Consider the following 23,603-nt stretch of genomic DNA (forward strand, 5'->3'; position numbering starts at 1 on the left):
GTCCTTCTAGAGTAATATTTAGAGGATTTATGTCGATCTGAGAAATGTTTAGTTGACAGACCTTGGGTGGTATGGAGAGAATGTGTATACAACCATCCATAGAAAATACTCCAGTTCAAGGCCGTGTGCATCAGGAGCTGAGTCTCCCTTTAAAAAAAATGTTTCTTTAAATTCTCAGTTAATCTGATATAAGGACAACTTCTTTATCGTGTCAGCATTTCTTTTAAATGTGGGCCACAGTTGGTTCTGTTCAGTCTGTCATTTTGCAACATGCTCCTGCTCTTCAACACAAAGCTGCTGTGTGGGAGTTATCTCGTTGCACGCGGGAGCGTCCTGAATCTACATATGATTTGTTCTCGCGTCTGTCAGATTGACAGAGCTCCAACACAATAAGTATTTACATAAACAGGGTAATCATTATTTATGGGATGCTCACCATTTTTGCGTGATTGTTCAGCATGTTGTTGCATAATAAATGGGTCTCTCTCTCTTTCTCTGAGATGTTTAGCTTTCCCTTTAGTGAATATAGCGGCCGCAGCTCTACAGGCCATACTGTGTGTGCCATACTTGACGTATCGTTGTGACACCTTTGTGGCCACAATGTGAATTTAAACTGTTGATGCCAGTCCAGTCTCTTTCAGAAGCTAATGCATTTAGGATAGTAAAACAAGACTGAGAGCAATTCCAGTAGTTGTTGAGCTTTTTCAGTCTGGACATTGCATTATCATGGCCGAATATGCTTTAAACTGCTCTAAAACCTGGTGGAATCTCTTTATATTACAATTGATCAAGAAACACATGTAAGTATAATGAAGGCGCTCTTTGGTAGTGGCTGGTATAAGGGACCCTTACAGTTTGCTATCCGAGCTCCTTTTTCTAGAGGAAAATCAGGCTCTTTTTTTTTTTACTGCTCTAGAATTAGAAAGCTTTTTAGGCAGCTCATGGGAGGATTTTCACCACAATCACAATATCACAAGTGCAATGAAATCCTAAATTGTCCCGTCCTTAGTCTGGTCCAAAGTGGTTGACTGACTGACCAACACACGTTTCCATCAAGCCATGCCACTAGTATGGCTAAAATGAACTGTATTTTTACCACAATACAAAGCACAGACGTTAAGAAAGGGAAACTGATTTCCTACAGACACGAACCAACGGTGGCCTAGCAACTGTCACCCTGGCCGGGCTTTGTCAATGTAAAAATACTGTATGTTATTCCAGAGCAATTCTATTATGTGTTGAAGCACTTTGTTATTTGAAATGTGTCGGACAGACGATGGTTATATGAAAGCAGGATATTGATCCTCCAGCCTCGTAGGCCATGTGCTGTTGTGTGCACGAGGAGGAATTGGTCTGTGTGAAGCTCTGAGAAGCCGCTGCTGGCTGCATCGCCAATCCATCATTAAGCCATGCGTTCCAGCCAGACGGCTCAGAGACCTGGCATATCGGCGGCATGAACAACTTTCCAGCGCTGGAGGGTCAGGAAGAGATACAGTTGTTTTAATGGAGAGACTGAAACACAGATTTGGAGTGTATTCTCTGTGATCCCAGGAACTCAAACCTCTGGTATCAACACACACTAAGGTCACAATGCTTATATTTCAATAATATCATTCCTAGAATTATTGACGATACATCAGTACCAGAAGTAAAGGCAGTCTACTTGAGTTGATGGCACCTGACTGGTTACACTTGAGTTTGAAGAGACTAATCTAGACATTAATTGGGGACAAGATGAGGGGCATGACTCTTATGTTAACATTATGAAAGCTTCTGTCTTTGAAACACCATTTAGGGCTCTGTTTCCTGTCTGTTCTCCTTTTAGATGAGATGACATGATGATGATGATGATGATGATGATAATCTGCGTCACTCTCTTTGTAATACATTGTCTCTTCTGCACTGCTCTCTTTATAGATATATAGAGACACAGAGGCCAATAGACGTCAACCAAATTGACTTTAATGCCTTTTACTTCCATGTCATTTAAAAGTCTTAAGTAATGAACGTGTATCCAAAATGATGTGAGGCCTTTCTGTTTATCCTGTTTCCTCCTGTTTACAAAGAGGACTCAACACATTTTTGATCTACCGTTCAGAATACAGAGTGACCTGTCATCTATTATTCCTCTCATTTTAGATTGGATTTAAATATGTTTGAGGTACCGATGACAAGATTATAGTATCAGATGTGTCCTCCCTGACATCGATCTAAAATGGTCTTAGCTATTACTTTGTTAAAATGGAGCCTCAATGACCTCCTTGGCCCACATCTGAACTAAGAGAACTCATAGAAATCTGAAACTAGATCACTGCAGCGTTTGGCAGTTGCTGTAAGCAGATCAAAGTAGAGATAGTTAATATCTCCTCTGATCTGTGATCTATCTGTTGCAGCTCTGTATCAAAACAAGATCTTGTACACTCCCTTCAAAAGTTTTCATTTGTGTTTGAAATCACTGGAATTTCCCTTCAAGCAGGACAATTCAGTCCCTGTCCCTGATATCCGCCCCTTTTATCGCTTATACTCTTGATTTTGTGCGGCCTTTATTAAGTCACAATGTCCTATGTTTTTTACTCTTGTATGTCGACTGTTTATCCCACATCTCAACTGTCAACCTGACAAAGTATGTTTTACAGTACGTGGACAAATTACATTACATTTAATTTAGTTGACGCTTTTATCCAAAGCGACTTACAATAAGTGCATTCGACCAAGAAGATACAAACGGATATCAGAAAACAGAATCATATAACAGTAAGTACATCAGGTTTCATAGAGCTAAAACATTTCAAGTGCTACTCAACTGGCTTTAGATAAGCCAGTCCTTTGTTAGTGTATAAATGCTCTGTTAGTATGTAAGTGCTTATAAGTGCTTTTTATTTTTGTTTGTCTTTAAATGAAATAGAAACCAAGAGGTCTCACATTCAGCTCCCTTCTATAGCCATCACTATGCTATGACCCTGCCATGCGGCAAGCCGGATCACCCCCCCCCCCCCCCCCCCCTCTTCCTCCTGATCCTGGTCCTGCTCCAGCACTTACCAAGGATTTAATGTTGCCCCATCATCTGTCGGGCAGATCAGATCAGCGCTGTAATACACAGCAGCATGTGAGGCCACAACCCGATACAGAAGTCCTGAAAAACAACAGCCGAAAAAATCTGTGTAATCCCACAATTACTGTAATAACTCTCTCTGCGTTCTCTTTTTCACAGACACAGTGCTTTGGCAAATTTAAATCTGATGTTCAGGAGTTAAGAGTGATGTAAGGCCGGGTCTTTCTGGAACAATGTGTATTCTGATAGACGGATTGTAAACAAAATACCAACGGGTGGTTTCCAGCTGTATAACAATATGCTGCCGGCGGTGGATCTCATGCTAACATGCTAAGCCTCTTCGCAAAGCAATTTTTTAAAGTAACTCCTGATAAAAAGCTTTGTTCTGATATCCTTTGACACAGAAAGGAACTGCAGAAGACAAAACATGTTTTCATTTCCAACAGTCCAAACTAAATAATTTCAGCTAATAAATCTGCCATGAAATCAACCCAGGGTGTGTTGAGTAGTATGATATAAAACCTGTTATCAGCTTTCAGCCACATCTTTTATCTTTCAGTTTCTGTCACTCCTTTGTTTTAGTGTTGGTGCTAAGTAGACAAGAACATGTCTTTGTGTTGGCAATGCTCCTGAAAGTTGTGACCAGAATCATTTTGTATTTATTTAACCTCTCAGCCAAAATCTCTTAAAATCATCTAATTATTATTTTTTAGCAAGGATGGTTTTTAAATCTCAATAGACTGCTGAATACTGCTTCCTTGTATGTTAACTTTAGCAGCTGTAGCGTACAAGATTAAAGAGAATACAATTTGAGAATAATGCTTTCCTTATTGGCTTAAGTTTGATGTAGCATGCATGTTAATCATCCGTCACGTTGAACAGGCAACAGTCGTGATTTGGATCTATTATTTGCGTTGGCACTTGCACAGAAGTCCATTTATAAACACATTTATCCTCAAGAGATATCAATACATTTGAATAATTCATATACAAAATAATTCATTTAATTGTAGCAGATGGTAAGCAGATGCATTTACCTGCATTTACATACAGTCTTTACATTTAAAATTATGCTACGACTGAAGATTATTGTCATTAAATGAACACTACTGTAGGTCATTATTCATTATGTAATTGATTGGTCTGCAAAATAAAATATTAAATAAAATAAAACAGTAAAACACAAAGCCAAAGATGATAGCATCTAATTGCTAGCTTATTCTTAAGATGAACAAAAGAAGCCGATTTTTTCAATACGGAGGCTCTAAATAGGTATAGTGGGTCATTTTTGCTTTAGAAATGATCTGTGCAGCCTGTGACGTTTCATGCATCCCATGTGTATCCACTTTGCCTCAAACTGTTGTTTTTTCAGGTTTAATGATTCCCCACTATTAAAGTTCCTCTTGACAGCCACATTTTGCATTCTGTTAGAAATGTGGAAAGATCAATGCTGGCTGCAAAACAAGAACTTTTTTCCACTTGTTGCTGAACATTGCAACACAAACGTTGCTCATTTCAGTGCTGCGCTGAGAGTTTGTGACACGAATATAAACTTTAACCATTAGTGAATTTGTATTGAATCGCCTACATCTATATGGCCTTCTTATTTATATTTTTACTTAAAACAAATGTTATCCAAAAACTAGGTTTCATAAGACAGCATTTATGTATTACTATTTTCCCACAGTTGAAGCAGCCTTTTCCGTCCAGATACGTGATCAAGGACTCTACTCCCACTCCTCTCTACTTATTTCTCACTCTTTTCTTCTCTGACACTTATAATGCCCTTTATTGGTGAGGGTCATGGAGTTGCTGTGAGCCATGCAAATAGCCTTCAATAGCTTACAAGATGCATCCAGAATGCAGTGGACACATTTTTTTTTTGTTTAGACTCGTGTACAGTCAACAAAATACATAAATTACTAGTAAAACATAAAATCTAACGTATGTAATTAGAGTTAAAATGAACAATCAACATTAAACTGAATGCAATAGTCTATTTGTGCATTATCTTCAAGATTCTGTAAGAAAAAAAGTATAGGCTAAATGTAAAGCAAAATATAAACCAATCCATTTGCACATAATGTGAGGGCTTTGTATAATAATGGACACTAAATTGATTTGAAGTCACTGCTTCACATGAAAAGATCCAGACTTTAATCATAAACTGCTGAATGTTTGCGTTAAACTAATCACAAAATAAAAAGTGGACTAGAATCCAATAAAAAGGTATGTCCTAAAAAAGTTAATATAGTCCTGCTTTATAGGCGGCAGCACTTAAAGGTGGGGTAGGTAATTTTGGAGAAACCAGCTCGAGTGCGCTAGAATTTGAAAGTACACAGCCAGAAAAAATCTACGACTTCCTTACAGAGCCCCTCCTCCAACACACACGAACGCGCACATGACCAATGAGGGCACGAGATAAGTTTGTGCACAGAACGAAGGCTGACAGGCAGGTAGGCCATCCAGTTACTTTAGCCGGGCCGGCTCAGATGATTGGTCGTGCTTTTTACAGTACTACGGCTTCCACAGATGAAGTTTTTTAATGGATTTTTTTTTCAAAGCACTTAAGATATTCATTGCTATCGGGATGTTAAGAGCATTTCATGAAATATAACAAAAAGTGTTTCTTGAGCCGGTTTTTCAAACGTACCTACCCCACCTTTAATAATAAATGTACTTCAAGTTACATTGCACTCAGGGCCGTTTCTTCCTATAGGCGGACTATGCAGATGCATAGGGCCCCCGCGGCCACTAGGGGGCCCCCAAGCTGAAAGTTCAGGTTCAGCCTCAATATATTTTGGGAGAATTCAAATTAGCTGTCTTTATTTGTAGACAGCCAAGCCCCCTTCTGTGTTCGGTGAAGCATGATATGCTTAAAAATCAAATGTAGGATATAAACACAATTAAACTGCAATGATAGCAAAGCTGAGGCTTGTGTTTTTGGGGTAATAAAGTCCAAATCATCGTTGCCACCCAATGAGTGACGTCTGAGGAAGATGACAAATGTAAATTATACATTGTTGAGAAAATGCTGCATCTCTTGCATTTATTGACATAGAGGAGCCTTATTGTTGACCTTTTTAATATAATTGTTTGTAAGTTGCAATTACTTGTTTTTTGTGAAATTAGCCTGTTTTCCTCTTAAAGTGTAACATATTTATGCATCTCCACAGATTCTCTTTAAGGCTTCCCTAACAAAAAAAATCCCCCCATTGTAGTTAAAAAACTGTAAAAACGAGGGCCCCCAAACAGCATCTTGCATAGGGCCCCCAAAAAGCTAGAAACGGCCCTGCTGCACCACCGGTCTCCAGCCCATGTCTCTGAATTATCAATGCAAGTCAAGAGCACATTAATCTGCAGAAAACATAATCTATATTCTGTGAAGATTTGTTAATAGATTAATTCTATATCCCTCTTGCCTATTGGTGTAGATATAAGCCGAGAAACAGTCCATTGCCAGACAGTGAGCGAATGAGTCATGAAAGTAAATACCCAACACATCACACTGAACACTCATGCTCCACTTGTGTCATCCCCCTCCTTTTCCTCCTCTTCCTCCCCCTCATCCTCCTCTTTATATAAACTGCAGGGAAACCCCATCAGAGCATTAGAGACAAACTCAGATGGAGATTACTGACAGACTGTAGCAGGCACATTAAATCGCTCCGGGATTTACCAATCAAATGTGTTGCAATCATAGACTGTATGGTTGCAATGCTCCTGTGAACTTAGTTTTTTAAGGCGGGACACTTGTTTTTGCATCTGATCTTTATAGTAGCCTAGGAATAATTTATTTTTATCAGGCAGGGTGCAATAACTTACTGTTGGAGTAAAACTGCAGAAGATAAACTAAGTCTACTTGTGTTACTGTCTTGTTTCTACGGGACTTCAGTGCATTTTGTAAGTAAATCTCCAGGAAACAAACTGGCATTTTATGTGTTTTTGAAGCGGATAAACTGTAAAACAATTTTTTTGTCGAGGGTGTTTTCCCTAATAGAAGTTAAAGCTCCACATCGGTTAAATCCCACCGGTAAATCCAGCTCACCCTCACGTTAACCCCCGGCACCATGCTGTCCAGTGTGCGCCGGCACAGCCTCCGCCTGCAGACCGAGCTGCACCGCTGGAGCATCTGCGACCCAGGCAGCCAGCAGCTCACCGACAGCCTCCTCGCCCGGGTCCCCGCCTGCATCTCCCGCTCCAAGTCCTGCACCAACTCCGCCGGGGAGTCGGACGGGAGCCGCCTGAGCTGGTCGTCCTCAGACTCGTTCATCTCCACCGACTCCGCCGGGGAGTCTGCGGAGCCCGGCGGCCCGTACCGGGTGGTGCTGTTGGGGGCCAGCGGGGTCGGAAAGACGGCCTTCGCCAACATCTTCGCCGGAGCAGCAGACAGCATGGACAGCGACGACTGCGAGCTGTGTGGAGGTGAGGAAAGACGACAAATATAACTATAGTGAAACTTTATTTTTGATAAACGGCAACAAAAAAAAGAAATCCACATTAATAAATGACAACGTACTTTTTGTCATAATACAATCTAGTATTGGCATAACATCTGATAAGAACACTATTATGTCAGTGTGTAGGCTATTACCTTGCATTTGTTAACGGCACTAAAAAAGCACAATATTGTTCCTATTTTTTTTATATAAGCCTATTGTTTCACTTTTAAAGTGTTCCCCTTTGTTTGTTATGTGTTTCTTTCCAGAAGAGGTGTGTGAGAAGGAAATTGAGGTAGATGGAGAGCCTGCAACTCTGACACTTCTTGACACATGGGATGCAGAGGTGAGACAGAAACAGCTACATTGACTTGTGTGACTCAGATGATGGCACACTGACTGTACACATCTAAGTGAAAATATTGAATCTAACTGTTTTTATTTGTGTTTTCAGACTGACAACAAATGTGCTCAGGAGCCCTGCATGCAGACAGGTGATGCCTACCTGCTGCTGTACTCTGTGACTGACCGGGCCTCGTTCCTGCGAGCCTCTGAGCTCAGGATCAGCCTGCGGTGCGTCCGTCCTGCACAACACACACCCATCATCCTGGTGGGGAACAAATGTGACCTGGTGCGACGCAGAGAGGTGTCTGTCAGTGGTGAGGATACTATCCCTGTCTGTGCGTAATGAGCACTATTCACTGTAAGGTTTTAACTTATTTAAGTACTCATCATTGGCTTTCTGTTTCAGAGGGTCGTGCCTGCGCTGCTGTCTTTGACTGCAAGTTTATTGAAACCTCAGCCGCCATGCAGCACAACGTGTGGGAGGCTTTTCACGGCATGGTGCGACAGCTGCGTCTACGCCGAGAATCCAAGGAAGCCAACAGGCACCGCCGGCACATAAACTGTAACGCACGCAGAGAGAGCCTCCCTAAGAAGGCAAAACGCTTCCTAGACAAGGTGGTGGCAAAGAACAATCCCAGTGTGGCGTTATGGCTCAAGTCTAAGTCCTGCCATGATCTCTCCGTGCTGTAGGAGCCTGACGGAGTTTGGTTTAACTGCACCAAACCTTTAAAGCAGACTCCAACCTGGAGAGCAGAACATGGTGACACCTGCTTCTGAAGGGCTAAACGTTGGATGGTTCAAACCTCAGTCCTCAGTGTTCACACTGAGCACGGCTGGTGTACCTGAGAGGTGTTTGCAACTTTTCGACAATTCATCCATATGCTGCTCTCTAAAGCAGACTGAGTGGAAGAGCACAGCCTTTGCAATGGACTTGACGCAAAGACTTCATGTGTTTATGAGGCATTAATGTTGGAGGATTACTGATGGAAACTGAGAGAAAGCTGTGACGTTTCTGTGTTTTGAACAAATGCATTCATATTGTTCTTTTCTCTCCTGCCATCTCTCTTTCCTCATCCTTTAGCTCTCATCCCTGCCAATCGTGTCGTCTGTCAAAGTGCTGAGATTACCAGTTGTAAGCTATTGATGATTAAATATGAGGATGATCTTCTAGTGGTTTCTTTGATTTGATTTATTACGTGTTGTCTTTGCACTCTGTAATAAATAACAGACTCACGATGTGTTTTGCTACTTGTATGTTTCAGTGTTGTTTATTGAAATAAAGTGACATCATCCAATTTTGAATAATACAAAAAAACTGTTGCTTGTTGTCTGTCGTCTCAAAATTAACAATGAGATGGGTGACTCAGCTTTGATACAAAGGAGACACAACTGAGCTGTCAAAAGATGAGTCAGGTCACATTAAAGCTGAACTTTTAGAAACACATAAGTCCCCTCTTTATGTTTGTCTGTCTGCATTAGAGAAAATAGGTAAAATATATTGCCATGGTAACATTCCCAGGAAGTGTTTTGTGTATGTTCATTTGAGTGACCGTCAGGCAGATGGTGTTGGAGCCAGAACATCTATCAGAAGGCAGAGCAGCAAACATTAGATAACAGAGTCCCCTCCATCTGAATTCATGGTTTCATCCACTGAGCCATCAACTCACAGGTTCTGGTTAAATGACGGTGCTGTGAAACGGTGACTCACACACAGCCTGTTATTCTACAGTTGCAGATTCACATAAAGCTCTGTGTTGTTTCCAAGCAGCTTTCCGCAGCTTGTCAAGCCTGCAGCTTTTAGCCCATGATAATAGCCTGTGTAGCATTAGGGTGTTTTGGAGATAATTCTGGCTAAATGTGAGGTCGGGTGATGAATGTGAAAGCAGTACAAATCTTGAAAATATTGGACAAAAAACGAATAAAGTACTATTGTTGCCACATTTTAAGTTAAAACAAGATTCTTACACACATTATTTTTTTTATCATATAAAGCTTGAGTGTATTGGACTCGTCATCTTCAAAGCAAATACAGCAAGAGATTACAGAGCTGCAGCAGATCCACTAGAGCAGCTTGATGTGGCTTCTGTCAGATAAAACATATTTTGCTTGGACAGCTTTTTCTGTGAAAGGAACAAATTCCTTGAAATGGCTACCTGATCACTTGAAGTGTGCTGCAAATTCACCGCTTTAAAGAGAGATACCACTCGTGTTAGTTCAGAAATAAAAGCTGTACACATCTCTATTCTTTTAATGTTATGTTTTTATGTGTGTTTAAATGTATCTAGGGGTATTCAGCATTTACTTTTACATTCCTGTTCTAATCCCCCAGATTTTGTTTGGCAACTTGCTTTGTCATTTGTCTATGTTAAATGCTCCTATTAACTATACCATCAATTAATAATAACACGTGAAGAAAAACATGGGCTTTCAGGTTTTTGATGGCGTTATAAACTTTCTAGAGGTGGGAAAGTTTAGGGAGGAATCTCACCTGCTGTTGAAGACTTTTATAGACTGTCCCTTGACCTGCTGAATCACACTAGATGACCCCATAGGTTTGCATTCTTATGATGCAATGGATTGTGAGTGTAATCTGTGAGTCCTATTGTCTATGCACACACAGCTCTTATCAGGCACTGCTACTAATGGAAAATCTAACAGGAAACAGTGCAGAGGTGCATAGGTCAAAGTCTGAGGGGAATTTAGAAACTAAAATGCTGAATAGCAGATTTCTACATACATTTACCCCCATTGTTATACCCTTTTCATTCCAAGTTTTTCTCTTTTTCTTTTCAATGAACACATCTGTTGTCTCAAAAATACTCAATTGAAAATCCTTCAGCTTGTTTGTTTGCTACTATAATCCACTATCAATCTATACCTGGTGAGTATTTATGTAAAAATCAGTGACTAATATTAAGTGATCATTTGTTTGTCTTTTACAGTACTGTCTGAATCATTGTTCTGTTCTTCTTGTCTCCTTCTCCCTTGTCAGCTTCTCTCCCATTGGCTAGCTCCTCATGAGGGCAGGGAGATTAGACAATCATTAGATTCAATAAAACATAGCTGGTTAGCGCTTGGTTAACGTTTGACCAGACAGGATGGGGCTGCTAAGATCACTCTGAGGTCTGGGGAGTGACTCGCTAGATCGCTTCGGAAAGGTAAGTCTGCTCACTCTCTGTCTCCTAGCTTTGGAAATGTTGAATATTTGGAGTAGATTTTGATGTGAGAATTGGACAGAAACTGATCTGCCTCTTTGGGTTTAACTGGATGTGTTCAGTGTGCCAGGTCCTTTTAGTTAGGTTCAGAAAGGCTGTGATCTTCAGTTGACTTTGGCAGGGCCTTTGCATCAGGCGTTGGCAAATCTGACATTCGACCTGTCCTTCCTCTCTGGTGGCTTCCTGGTTTGTCTTCAGTGCCTGGCTTTCAGGGGATAATACCTGTATGGGGCACTATATTTGATGTTATAACAGCTGAAATGCAGACTGACAAAGGTCATTGAGACAATTTGCTAAAAGGAGGAAGAAAGGGCCTGCAACACCGAAGTTATTTCATCATACTTACATCAATCCTTGTTGCGACAAATACATTAAATACATCCACTTACAGAGTGTTTTCCTCACAGGAAGTCAAGCTTAAATTGAAAGTGATTTCTTTTAAATGGTAGTGCCAGAAATATCTTGTTTGTTTGAATATTCCCGTCAGCAGAGATAGTGATCCTATGGAAACAAAATCCGAATTAAAGTTAAACTCAAGCGAAATTGAACAAAAGTTACCATGCTTTCTTAAATTATCTTATATTAACGAGTGTACCAGGGCGGTGACATTAAAGGTGTGCTGTGCTACAATAAGGTCATTAGCCGCGACTCAATGTCACCTTCACTTTTCTGTGGCCGCAGACTTTAGCCTCCTCTCTACGCTGCATTTTACAAGTCTGCATATCTCAAACGTGACAACTTTTCTATACAATCCTGATACATTTTCTTAGCACAATCAGTTAGTTTAGTCTTGTTCCACATGAATGAATACTGTCATTGTCCAGAGCGTAGTCATTGTGATGTTCCCTCAAACAGTATTGAACATATATTCTGCTGTTATCTGGACATAACGTCTTTGAAACACTTTGTACATTTTGGATGTCAGAGAGACAGTGTTTGCTATCAATCAATTTATACAAAATGAAACCACACCCACCTATACAAACACAAAATGGAGGCTGTTATGTTATTCTAAACTCTGAGATAGCTGTAAACTCATTGAGGTTTCCACATTGAGCTTTGGGTACCTTTGTCATGTTGATACCCTGTCTGAAAAATTGTTTTTTAAAAGTCTGGCGATTCAATTGAGCTCTGACTTTCAGTTTCTGCTGTGTGCTGAGGTGGGTGGTTGAGCTGGATGTGTGGGTGGAGCCACACAAGGAGATACCATGTTCATGTGTAGATATCCAAGGACACATTTTCCTTGTCTTTATGAATCAATAACTAATTTTGCTGAACAGAGTAAGTCGTGTACTGAAGCACACTGGGGTTAATTGTTTCTAGAAGGACTCAGTAACAATTATCGACACCATTTCCCATAATTCCCGTTAGCAGAAGATGTGAATTTAACAGCAGGGCACAGTATTCAAATCTTATATAATGTCTTTTTATTTTCAAGGGCTTAATTTAAACCATCCTCTCATGTCACCTCTGCCTCCTCAACCTCTTTCTTTCCCGGGCCCTTTCACCATGTTTTAATAACACCTATCCCCCATATCTCCTCTTCCTTCCCAGGCTGTGATCATGACACCCATGATGCATCTGTGGTTGCTCCCACTCCTGTTGAGCATTGTGAGTACATAACACTGCCAACTGTTGTTCCTATCCTTTAATTCATATTCATAGTAAATGCACAATCAGAGGACCCTCTTAAAAGGCTATTGGATTCATTCATGAACAATTAATAGGTGCAGGAAGTATAGGCTTAACAATCTTGAACAAAGAAAATATTGATAACTAAGTTAAAGAAATGTGTGCAAGAAAGCTTTTGGCTACTTATTTAAAACGCATAAAGGAAGTGTGAATATTACTAAACTAAGCATTAGTCTTTTGTCCGTAGACTTTGCCCTGTCCTGCAGCGAAATACAAGAGTTCCCCACTTGTCATGTATTCTTGGTTCAATAAATAACTTGGCTGTAAAACATGCCCTCAATGCCTGACTACATTCAGCTGCAGTATCAAGTTGAAAGTGCTAATGTGTGTGTGAGTGTGAGAGGTTCAGTTTGACCTCAGCCTCTAGTGTAGTCAGTGACCTTTGACCTCTGTTTCTGTTCTGATAGGCCTTCGGGAAAGATCTGGAGGAAAAGAAGGGACTGTTTGAGAACACACAGCTGGATGTGGCAGAGGGGACACCAGTGCCATATGCCATGCATCAGGTATTACACACATAACTAAAAGCAATTATTCAAACACTACACTTAAGTACAATTTTCATGTATATTTACCTTTTTCCTCAAACACTACTTCATACTACTTCAACGCATCAGAGGTTTAACAATTATAAATGTGTTGATAATTAATGTGACTCCCGGGTAGAGATTGAGCAATATAGGCTGTTATCTTTAAAAACAATAACTATCAATAAATTGTTCTATGTGAATTTCTATTATGTGGTTACATGAGAGATTTGAAAAAGCGGTCTAGCTCTATTATGTTGGATAGGTGAAAATGAAAGCTTTTTTAAAAACAGTTATTCAGATATAACAAAGACCAGACTTACACAATGTCGCCATGTATTTATATGTTATGCATGGTGACCTTATTCAAGTCTGTTTTCCGATAATAATGATAATCACTAGAAAGACATGTGTGTCCTACCTGCAGTGAATGTGTTTCGTAACAACTTGTATCGTTAAGTGACCATCTTTCCCTTCATAGTTTCAGGTGACCCATCTAGGTGTAAATAATTTCAGGCTGAGTGGAGAAGGTAAGGAAGACATTAGGATTTCACAGGACGGGTGGCTGTACCTGGAGAAGCCTCTGGACTGGTCCCAAGAAGATCATTACATGCTCATGGTAATGTGGTCCTCTCTCCTCTTGCAAATACACAGCATAAATTTAGTCACTATAAAACTTTATTTATATGTACTTGTGCTTGTTTGTTTGTGTGGCTTCATCCAGGTGGAGGCACTGGCAGATGAGGAAGTTGTGGATGGCCCAATTTATGTGACGATAAATGTTGTGGATATGAACAACAATGCTCCTTACTTCAACCAGAGCACCTACACAGCTGTGGTCAGAGAAAACAGTCCAACAGGTGTGTTTTAAATTGGTGAACGTCCGGGTATTTGTGAAAACTGCTCGAGTGGCTTTTAGGGAGACATTTCTTCCTTTTACCCCACCTTTGCTGGGGCATGGCTTCACATCTTGGAGGGTTAATGCCACCTGTGCATCAGTAACATTGTGTGAAACCTCTGGCAGGAGTTGTGTATCTCATTGGCATCGGAAAATAATTGTATTTCAACCTTAAACCGTTAGAGAATAACAGGAAAACAGGAAAGAGTAAAAAAGGAATACTGTTAAGGTTTTTCACGAGACATGTTTCAATGTAGAGTGACACCAAGGGTACATACAATATGAATGCATTTTCTAATATATATTATAAAATAAGAATACTTTTTTTCATTGCCTAAGGGAAAATTAAAAAGGAGAACAGTATTTTAAGGGTTGCTTTTTGGCATTGGGCTGTAGTGTATTCGATGTAGCTGCTCTTTAGGATGCATTGGCAGGAAAAAATGTCCTTCATTACAGCTGTATTACTGTGCAATAATAAGGCTCTAAGGAAAATACATGATGTACTTTTGAATGTGTATGGCAATAAAAAACTGTGTGATAAACATCTAGAAGCATTAGAAAGCAGGATTGCTGGCATGCGTGTGGGTTAAGCCTTATTGTTGCCTGACATCATTGCATTTCTCCGGTTTGAAATACTCAGAGATTATTTCACTGGGATAAGACTTCAGTTTTTATAAATCAGTTTTGTATGTTGTTTCAGGTAACCCATTTGCACAAGTGTTTGCATTTGATCGGGACGACCCAGAGACTCCAAACGCTCACCTGAGCTACAGCCTGGTCAGCCAGATCCCCAACAACCACCAAGTCCCTCTGTTCCAGGTGGACCCCCATACCGGAGAGATCTCCACCACAGAAGCAGGTACTAACACTTTCATTAACACACTGTCATTAACACACATACATGAACACACAGACGTCGGGGAACACAGAACCAAGAGCACCCTCCGTGAGAAAGTCTGTAATCTGTCCATCTCTGCCTGTAATCTGGCAGTATAGTGCCACTGTAAATCCAGATTACACAGCTCATCTTGTGAGGCGAGATTAACGCTGATTGGAGGCAGATTGGCTGAAGGTATCGCGTGATGTTGATCACCGATTACTTTGAGCTTGTAAATAAGGCTGAGTTTGAAGATGCTTGTTTACATCTGTGAGCTGTTTGCCATTTTACTGAACAGTATTTAATGTGTGTGTGTTCTTTAAATAGGGGAAAAGATGCTTAAGGCTAGAGAAGGCATCCAGTATGGCAAAGGAGAAGATCGCAGCATTGACGCTCTGAGGACGAAGTTTGACGACTACTGCCCAGTGAAGAACATCCCCTATGAGGAAAACCCCTTCTTCACCTGTGTGGAAAAAGCAGGTTTGTACCCAGCAACACAAATAATAATACACATGCTTACACATACTCAGCGGGGGAAGAAGTACTTAGATATTTTACTTGAACTAAACAATAAATATCCCAGTGTAAAAATAATCTGTTGAAAGAAAATATCCTGCATTAAGAATTTAACAGAAAAAGTGCAAACGTATTAGCATCAAAATGTACTCAAATTACTAAAAGTAAGAGTACTCATTATGCAGAAGGGTCAATTTGAGTAAAGTGGATCATATGTTTTTATTTCGAATAAAAATGTGATGCATTCAAATGTATATTACCTAAATGTTGCTGCTGGTAAAGATCTGGCATACTTTTACAATATTATAAACTGCTAGGCAGCTTGCCATTTTCATCAAAGGATCAATAAAGTTCTAATCTGAATCTGCAAAGAAATTATTAACTACATTTATAAAATAAAAATCATTGAGTAAGGCGTATAATATTTCACTCCGGGATATAGTGTAGTTGAAGTATAAATTAGCAGAAAATGGAAATACCTTAAGTAAAAAATAATGACTTACTAATTGTACATTACCTTTACAAGTTCAGCACATTCAACAAATGTGAAAGTGACAGGTGGTGTTAATGTAGATAAAAACAGAATCACAGAGGAAGAGACGCCTGCCAGCTGCTGGTGCTGCTGGTGTGATTTATCTGGAGATGAGGTGACGAGTGTAGACGGGGAGAAGCATGTGACTCATCTTTCTGAAATTAGAGATCTAGTCAAATAAGTTTGTCATGTTAAACCCTCCAAAGTCTTTGTTTTTGTTGCCTGTGTGGCTCTAGTTAAAACGTGTGTCTTCCTCTGTGGTGTCAGAATTGAGGAGGAGGAACGTGGACCCCCTGGAGGACCCAGACTTCACCCTGTCAGTGCGCGTGCAGGACCTGGGAGGAGCGTCGGAGACGGCGCTGAGTGGAAACGCCATTATGCACATTGTTGTGCAGCAGAACCTTTGGGTCAATCCTGGCCCGATAACTATTAAAGAGCACTTGAAGGAGTCTTACCCTAAGGTCATCGCAAAGGTACGGAGGGATTCTATCTCTGCAGAATTGCAATCATGTCATATCCACTTTATATCCAGAATCTAACCTTCGCGATCTGGCCTCTTTCCTCCCTGTCTGGATCCAGGTCCAGTCCAATGAGCCCAATGCCATCTACACGTTAGTTCAGAAGGAGCGAGAGCTCAAATTCCCCTTCCAGATCACAGAAGAAGGAGAAATACATCTGACAGAGGAGTTGGATAGAGAAGACAAGGACATGGTACACAATAACAGCTTAGTTTGCCCAATAACTCACTGTTATCCTACATGACAATAACTTCTCACACTTCTAGGGATGATTGTTGAACTTGTGTTTCAGTACATCCTGGTGGTGTCCGCAGTGGATGAGAACGAGCAACAGGCGGATCCACCCATGGAGATTCACGTGTTGGTGGGGGATGTGAACGACAACGCACCCGTGTGTGAAAATATGGAGACTGAGTTTGAGGTGCAGGAGGACGAGCCTGAAGGTACGATGTGTGTGTGTGTGTCTGCGTGTGTCCGTGTGTGTGTGTGCGTGTCCGTGTGTGTGTGTGTCTGTGTGTGTGTGTGTGTGTGTGTGTGTGTGTGTGTGTGTGTGTGTGTGTGTGTGTGTGTGTGTCCATGTGTGTGTGGGTGGGTGTGTGTGTGTGTGTGTGTGTGTGTGTGTGTGTGTGTGTGTGTGTGTTTGTGTGTGTGTGTGTGTGTGTGTGTATTTGTGTGTGATCATTACATAATGTGTTATATGTACTTTACATTTAATGTTTAATAACTGTAGATTCAGCTATCTGTAAGAATTACTATAATGTTGCAGCTGGTAATAATGGTGAAAATTGAAACTACTTTATATACTGCAGGGACGCATCTATAATACATCATATTTTACAAGTTAATTATATTTTGTATGATACAATACCATATTTAACATAAGATGGAAATACTCAAGTCTAGTAGATCAAATTGAACTAAGTACTGTAAATGTACTTTGTTCCACTGCAACTCACTAACTGATACTTAAAGTGAAGTTAAAGACTAACCTTTAATACCACCTGTCTTGAGATCACATAATTAAACATATCTATATCATAAAGAAGGAAATTGGGTGAAATTTAAACAAGAGAAAACTCTATTCTTGTCCTTTGATAAACGCACACAGAACAAAGTTTGTTACATCCTGTGATGTAGGCTAAAATCATCTCATTCTGAATAATATATATTGTTATCATTGATATTTTTGACACAAAACTCCTGAAATGCGTTTACTCCTTTCTGGTCAACGTTGCAGTCTTCTACAGCGGGGTTTACTTTGACTGTAACCAGAGCCCCTTGGACTGTTTATTCTTACAGTCTGTTTCTTGTGCTTCCAGGCAGCCTGATTGGACTGCTGTTGGCTCACGATGACGATCAGGCCGGGACAATAAACTCTTTGCTCACTTACACCATCCTGTCCCAGATTCCAGCCACCTCCCCCAATGCCTTCTCCATCGACGCTGCTTCCGGAAGAATCCAGGCACTGCGCCCTCTGCAGCGGAAAGACCACCATGTGTATAACCTCAACGTCAGAGTCAACGACCCAGGTAACAAACTGTGTCATGTCACACACCTGAAAACAAAAGTCACACAAAAACAAACTGGTCAAATGGTTGTAATATTTTTATTCATTTTGAAAACTTAATGGACTCAAGCTTTTGCCTTCAAATCCAAATTTGTTTCTATTTTTGCAAATTCTACAATATAATGGGCAATTATAGGAAACAAACGTTATTTTATTTGTAATAGATACAAACTTTTTAAAAATTATTTAGTTAAGTTAAAGTTAAAAAGCCCTGAATTAATTCATTTTATTATATATTATTTAGTTTTTCTTAAATGTTAAAAGCTTCTTGCACAATCCCTTGTTTATTTCCCGGAAATGTATGTTCTCTGTGAATTCTGAAAAAACTGAATTCATTTTATTTATTGTTGTTGGTAGTTTACTAATCACTAAAGGTGAAAATAATAATGTTTCCCCTCACAGCTTACAGCACAGAATGTAAGGTCGTCGTCAAGGTCATTGACGTCAATAACGAGACGCCTCAGTTTGAGAAGACCAATGTAAGTATGTGAGCCACTTCCTGTCGCGTTTTCCTCACACTGTTTGGCTGATTTTCTTCATGTTTCTGTGTGCAGTACGGCACTCAGTCTCTGTCTGAGGACATTCCTGTGGGACACACCGTGCTGTCCATCAAAGCGACCGATGCCGATGACCCCGACAGCGGCAGCTCGCTCATCGAATTCCACATCACAGCTGGAGATGATGAAGGTGTCTTCAGTGTGCAGACCGACGGCGACGGCGTTGGCCATGTGGTCGTATCTAAGGTACGTAACACCTTTTTCTACATCTCCCATGTGGTCTTCCAATGGTTTGGATCTGGAACTGTTCCGTGTTGAACTGTTAGTTGATTCGTTCATATGCTTATATATGCTTATATGTGGTTGCAACTGATGATTACTATTTTTAATCCTTTTATATTTTATTGATTTGTTTTATCAATAAAAACGTGTTTTACTCTTTAATATGGCAGAACAAAAATCCCAGTCTAAGCAATTGTTATTTTGAATTGTTTGTTTGAACCAATCAGCAGTCCAAAACTGTGTAACGTTTTTTAAAATATAAAAAATAAAAGCTATACATTCTCACGTTTCAGAAGGAAATGTGTTTTTTTCCGGTATAAATGAATAAAAAAACTACCAAAATAGTTGGTCATTCTTTTCTGTAATTCTTCGTAAAGCTGCTGGATCTGAATTATTACTTTTGTGTGACAAAATAGAAAGTAGTCGTGGGTGAATGTGTAGATAGAGCTGCTTAGCACGACTTTAAATATACAATTCCTTGGATAAGCAGAGTGGAGAGTTTTTCTTGGCAACCATCTTCTCCAAGAAATGTAACCTGTGAGTCAGGACTGTGTTGTGACCTTCAACATTTTATTTCCTTTTTTATTTCTAACCCGCCTGCTTGTCTCCTGACAGCCTCTGGACTTCGAGTCCTCCGTCACCTACAATCTCCAGATTGATGCTCGTAACACGGAGCCGCTGATGAAGGGTCTGAAGTACGGCAGCGAATCCACAACCTCCATCACTGTGTCCCTCACTGACGTGGACGAGGCTCCAGAGTTCAGTCAGGACATCCTGGATGTGACGGTGCCCGAAAACACCACCAAGGGATCGGTGCTGCTCACTGTGGAGGCTAAAGATCCAGAGGGCAAAGAGATCCGGTAAATAAATAACACAGGCCATACCAAGCAGGCACCAACTACCATGAAGACTAAAATCAAGTAGGAGTTGAATCTTCGTACATGTATTGTCAGTTTACCAACAGCCTGATATATCATCCCTAATATTTATCCTTCTTTATGAAACAAAATGAATTACATTTAATGTAAGGATTTGGGTCTTCAGCATAGAAAAAACTAAAATGAGGAAGTTGGAGATAGACTTATGTACTGTTGGTATTTGTTGAAAACAGTAGAAATAAAGAATAATCTCTGCCTTGTGCTTTAATATGAAGTACCTCTAAAACCCTTCAATAACAGCTCCTACAAACCTTTATAAAATATCAGCAACTAAGAAAATTCCCAACTATTGAAATGTTGAACTATTAAATATCTTAGAAAATAAATATGTTAAACTACACATCAAATTACTAATAATTGTTTTACTTTTTATTTAAAGGAAATAACCACAAAAACAGCTCAGAGCTACAAACCCTTACACGGACTTCAAAACACACTCCTAAAAACCTGAGGGAGACAACACTTAGTCTGTATCCATGTTGTTTATCTGCTTAAACAAGATGTGATGTATGATAGAGGACTGAACACACACACACACACACACACACACACACACACACACACACACACACACACACACACACACACACACACACACACACACACACACACACACACACACACACACACACACACACACACACACACACACACACACACACACACACACACACACACACTTAGGACTTGACATGTACACAAGCCAGGCTATTGAATTGTTTTGACTACCGTTATCCCCACCCTGGCCCCCAGTCCAGAGCCTGGTGTACTGTGGATGATTTATAATATATATTGCTAATATACACACTTATTTGTGTGTGATTGTTGTTCAGATTCACGTTGGACGGTGACTCTCAGGGATGGCTGGAGATCGATGCTGCCACAGGAGAGATCAAGACCAAAGGAAAGCTGGACAGAGAAATGCTGGAGTCTTTTGAAGTCACTGTCACTGCATTTGAGAAGGGTGAGATATCAGCTTCTAACAGTGTCATGTTTTCTCAAGGATTGTGCCTTTAATTTATAAGAAAACATCTAGGTGAGCAGAGCAACTAAGAAGATCTCTTTAACAAAGGAAAATTGGTAAAGAGGTGCATTCAATAACTTGATAATATTATTAATGTTGTTAGTATTTTATGTTCTTACAAACTGAAACCTGACCATTGTTTTCCTTTATTTAATAAACTAGTTTCACGAGAACTTTCTCATGTTTTTTGATTTATCTCTAAAGAGAACCCAGAAAAGTCTTCTGAGCGTGTGGTGTCTGTGAGGCTGCTGGATGTCAACGACAACTTCCCCAAACTGACGGAGAAGCAGGCCTTCATCTGTGTGAAGAACGCCAAGCCTGTCATCATCAAGGCCGAGGACACAGACAGCGCTCCCTTCTCCCAGCCGTTCACCTTCGCTTTCGCCCACGGCAAGAAATCTCCCAACTGGGAACTGAAGACCGTTGACGGTACGCTGACGTTCTGTACTAGTCATTTAAGAAAGCAGAGAAAGTGTTAACTGCAACGTTTTACAAATCTTAACACTGTTCTTGTGTTTCTTTGTCTGTTATACAGGTTCATCAGCCACACTGACTCTGAGGAAATCTCCGATTGAAGATAAAACCTTTGTAATTCCCATTAGCATTAAAGACAGTGCAGGCCTGGGAGTCACACAGTCGTTTGAGGGTGAGTTCAAAGCCCAATATGTAGTAAAAATATTAGATTAGATAGAGCTTTATTGTCTCCCATAGGAGAAATTTGTCTTGGGCATCGAGATAATAAACATAAAACATTTAGGACAATCAGTCATAGATACAGAACAGAGATCACATATCACATGGCCAAGAAACATACAGGTACAGAACTTTCCCTATTGCACATATCCCTATTGCATTCATACATAATCAAATATTGCACTTTTCCCTATTGTATTTATACATAAATCAAATATTGCACCTTCCCTACTGCATTCATACACAAATCAAATATTGCACTTTCCCTATTGCACCTATGCATAGTGTCCGTCAAATTGCACATATCCCTATTGTATCCATACCTATTTACACATATTCCTTCATTTCATAAACACAGGCACAGTAATTGTGTTTTAATCAATCCCATATTCAGCAACTTGTTCCTGTTAACTATAACACATGATAATCTGCCGCTAAAATGAGTCCCCAACAAATCAACCATTTCCTCCTGTTTGATTTGCTAAAAACTAGATGAGTTTTAGAAAACACTATAGTATTTTTTAAGCTTTTCTAAACATGAAATAAGATCTTTTGAACAAGATATATATCTTTATAAAGGACAAATATGCTTGGGGCTTAGTTGCAAAGACAGGAAAGGGAGACCAGTAGGCGTTTAGAGAGACACTATGAATGTTGAATGCTGAGTCACACAGTGAAGCAGAAAAAACAGTGGTCAGATTTAATTAAAACGTTTAAAAAAATTATTATAATATGGGCTGAAATACAAACCTGTGTTTTAAAGTGAAAAATTGACCAACATTTTTACACAGAGACAGTTTACACAGAATGTAATGGGAGAGATTAACTGTCATCGTTTTTGGTTTTGTGTCTTTTCATGCGATTCGTATACAGCGATTAACCTAAGCTGCCTCCTCGTTATAAATATAAAGTTTGATGCCATGTGTGTGTCTCTTCCCTATATTCCAGTGAGAGTATGTAACTGCACAGAGCTGGGTTACTGCTACATGGCGCCAGTGGACCGTAAGCTCGGTTTTGGGATAGGACCCACCATCGGGATCCTGGCCGGCGTTCTGGGATTCTGCCGTAAGTCTGACAAACTGTCATATATATTACTCTGTTATCTTTGAAAAACAAATTCACGTTTTAACCGGCATTGTTCATACTGTAGGATATTGTGTTGTTATCTAGTATCGTGTTGGTGACTGATTTTTTGTTTGTCTTGTTGCAGTCATTGTCTTCGTCATAGTGATCAAACGTATTAATAAAGGGAACAAGAGAAACCTGAATGAGGATGAAGAAGAGAAGAATCCCATTAATTAGAGACCACACACACACACACACACACACACACACACACACACACACAAAATCACACACACACACCAACACAAACACACATATTAACACAACATTATTTTATTGTATTTACAAGAGAGAGTTAAGTGCTGTGCACAGTTAATAACTGTCAGGTGGCCCCATGCTAATCATGCATTTATAAAGCTTGTTAACATATTTTATTTGAAGTTCACTCCTAGACTCGGGTTGTTTAATTAGCAGCTAAACTATCTCACATAATCCAATTTGTTTTTGGCCCAGACCGTTTGTGAGTAATTCTCTTCTGCCTTAATGTGTTGTTACAGCTGGAAATATCTTTCTTATTTAGAAACATCTTAAACCCAGAATGTCTCTGTCTGTAATAAACAATAACTGCTGTGTTTTGTAAGGAATAGTCATTGCTTTGTTTCCAAATAAACAAGAAACTGGGGAACACTTTTGTTTTCACATTATCATTATGTGTGTGTGTGTGTGTGTGTGTGTGTGTGTGTGTGTGTGTGTGCGTGCGCGTGCGTGTGTGCGTGTGTGTGTGTGTGTGTGTGTGTGTGTCTGCATGTGTCCGTGTGTGTGTGTGTGTGTGTGTGTGTGTGTGTGTGTTTGTGTGCGCGCGCGTGCGTGCGTGTGTGTGTGTGTATGCTGCTTGTGTAGGTGTGTGTGAAGTACATACGGTGCATGTC

General features: G+C 40.1%; 2 protein-coding genes across 3 annotated transcripts; both read left to right on the plus strand.

The window, feature by feature from the left end:
- The first annotated feature begins 6,673 nt into the window (after nt 1-6,673).
- gem (GTP binding protein overexpressed in skeletal muscle) lies at nt 6,674-9,084 on the plus strand. 2 transcript variants are annotated; one of them, XM_079640168.1, is made up of 5 exons: nt 6,674-6,955; nt 7,053-7,477; nt 7,761-7,837; nt 7,946-8,150; nt 8,243-9,084. In XM_079640168.1, the coding sequence occupies exons 2-5, from the start codon at nt 7,123-7,125 to the stop codon at nt 8,524-8,526; spliced, it is 921 nt and encodes a 306-aa protein (XP_079496294.1). In that variant the 5' UTR covers nt 6,674-6,955; nt 7,053-7,122; the 3' UTR covers nt 8,527-9,084. The 2 variants fall into 2 exon arrangements, with proteins under 2 accessions (XP_079496294.1, XP_079496295.1); XM_079640169.1 differs by having other exon boundaries at nt 6,674-7,477; nt 7,764-7,837.
- Nucleotides 9,085-10,895: 1,811 nt separating this feature from the next.
- Nucleotides 10,896-23,361, plus strand: cdh17 (cadherin 17, LI cadherin (liver-intestine)). The gene is made up of 19 exons (XM_079694604.1): nt 10,896-10,994; nt 12,606-12,662; nt 13,151-13,246; nt 13,749-13,886; nt 13,992-14,127; nt 14,866-15,024; nt 15,370-15,522; nt 16,358-16,563; nt 16,670-16,801; nt 16,901-17,051; nt 17,928-18,137; nt 18,578-18,654; nt 18,730-18,918; nt 19,570-19,814; nt 20,726-20,856; nt 21,121-21,345; nt 21,452-21,562; nt 22,558-22,674; nt 22,820-23,361. The coding sequence occupies exons 2-19, from the start codon at nt 12,615-12,617 to the stop codon at nt 22,909-22,911; spliced, it is 2,616 nt and encodes an 871-aa protein (XP_079550730.1). The 5' UTR covers nt 10,896-10,994; nt 12,606-12,614; the 3' UTR covers nt 22,912-23,361.
- Nucleotides 23,362-23,603: the final 242 nt, after the last annotated feature.

This window comes from Notothenia rossii, assembly GCF_949606895.1.
Source record: "Notothenia rossii genome assembly, chromosome: 7".
NCBI classification, from domain to species: Eukaryota; Metazoa; Chordata; class Actinopteri; order Perciformes; family Nototheniidae; genus Notothenia; species Notothenia rossii.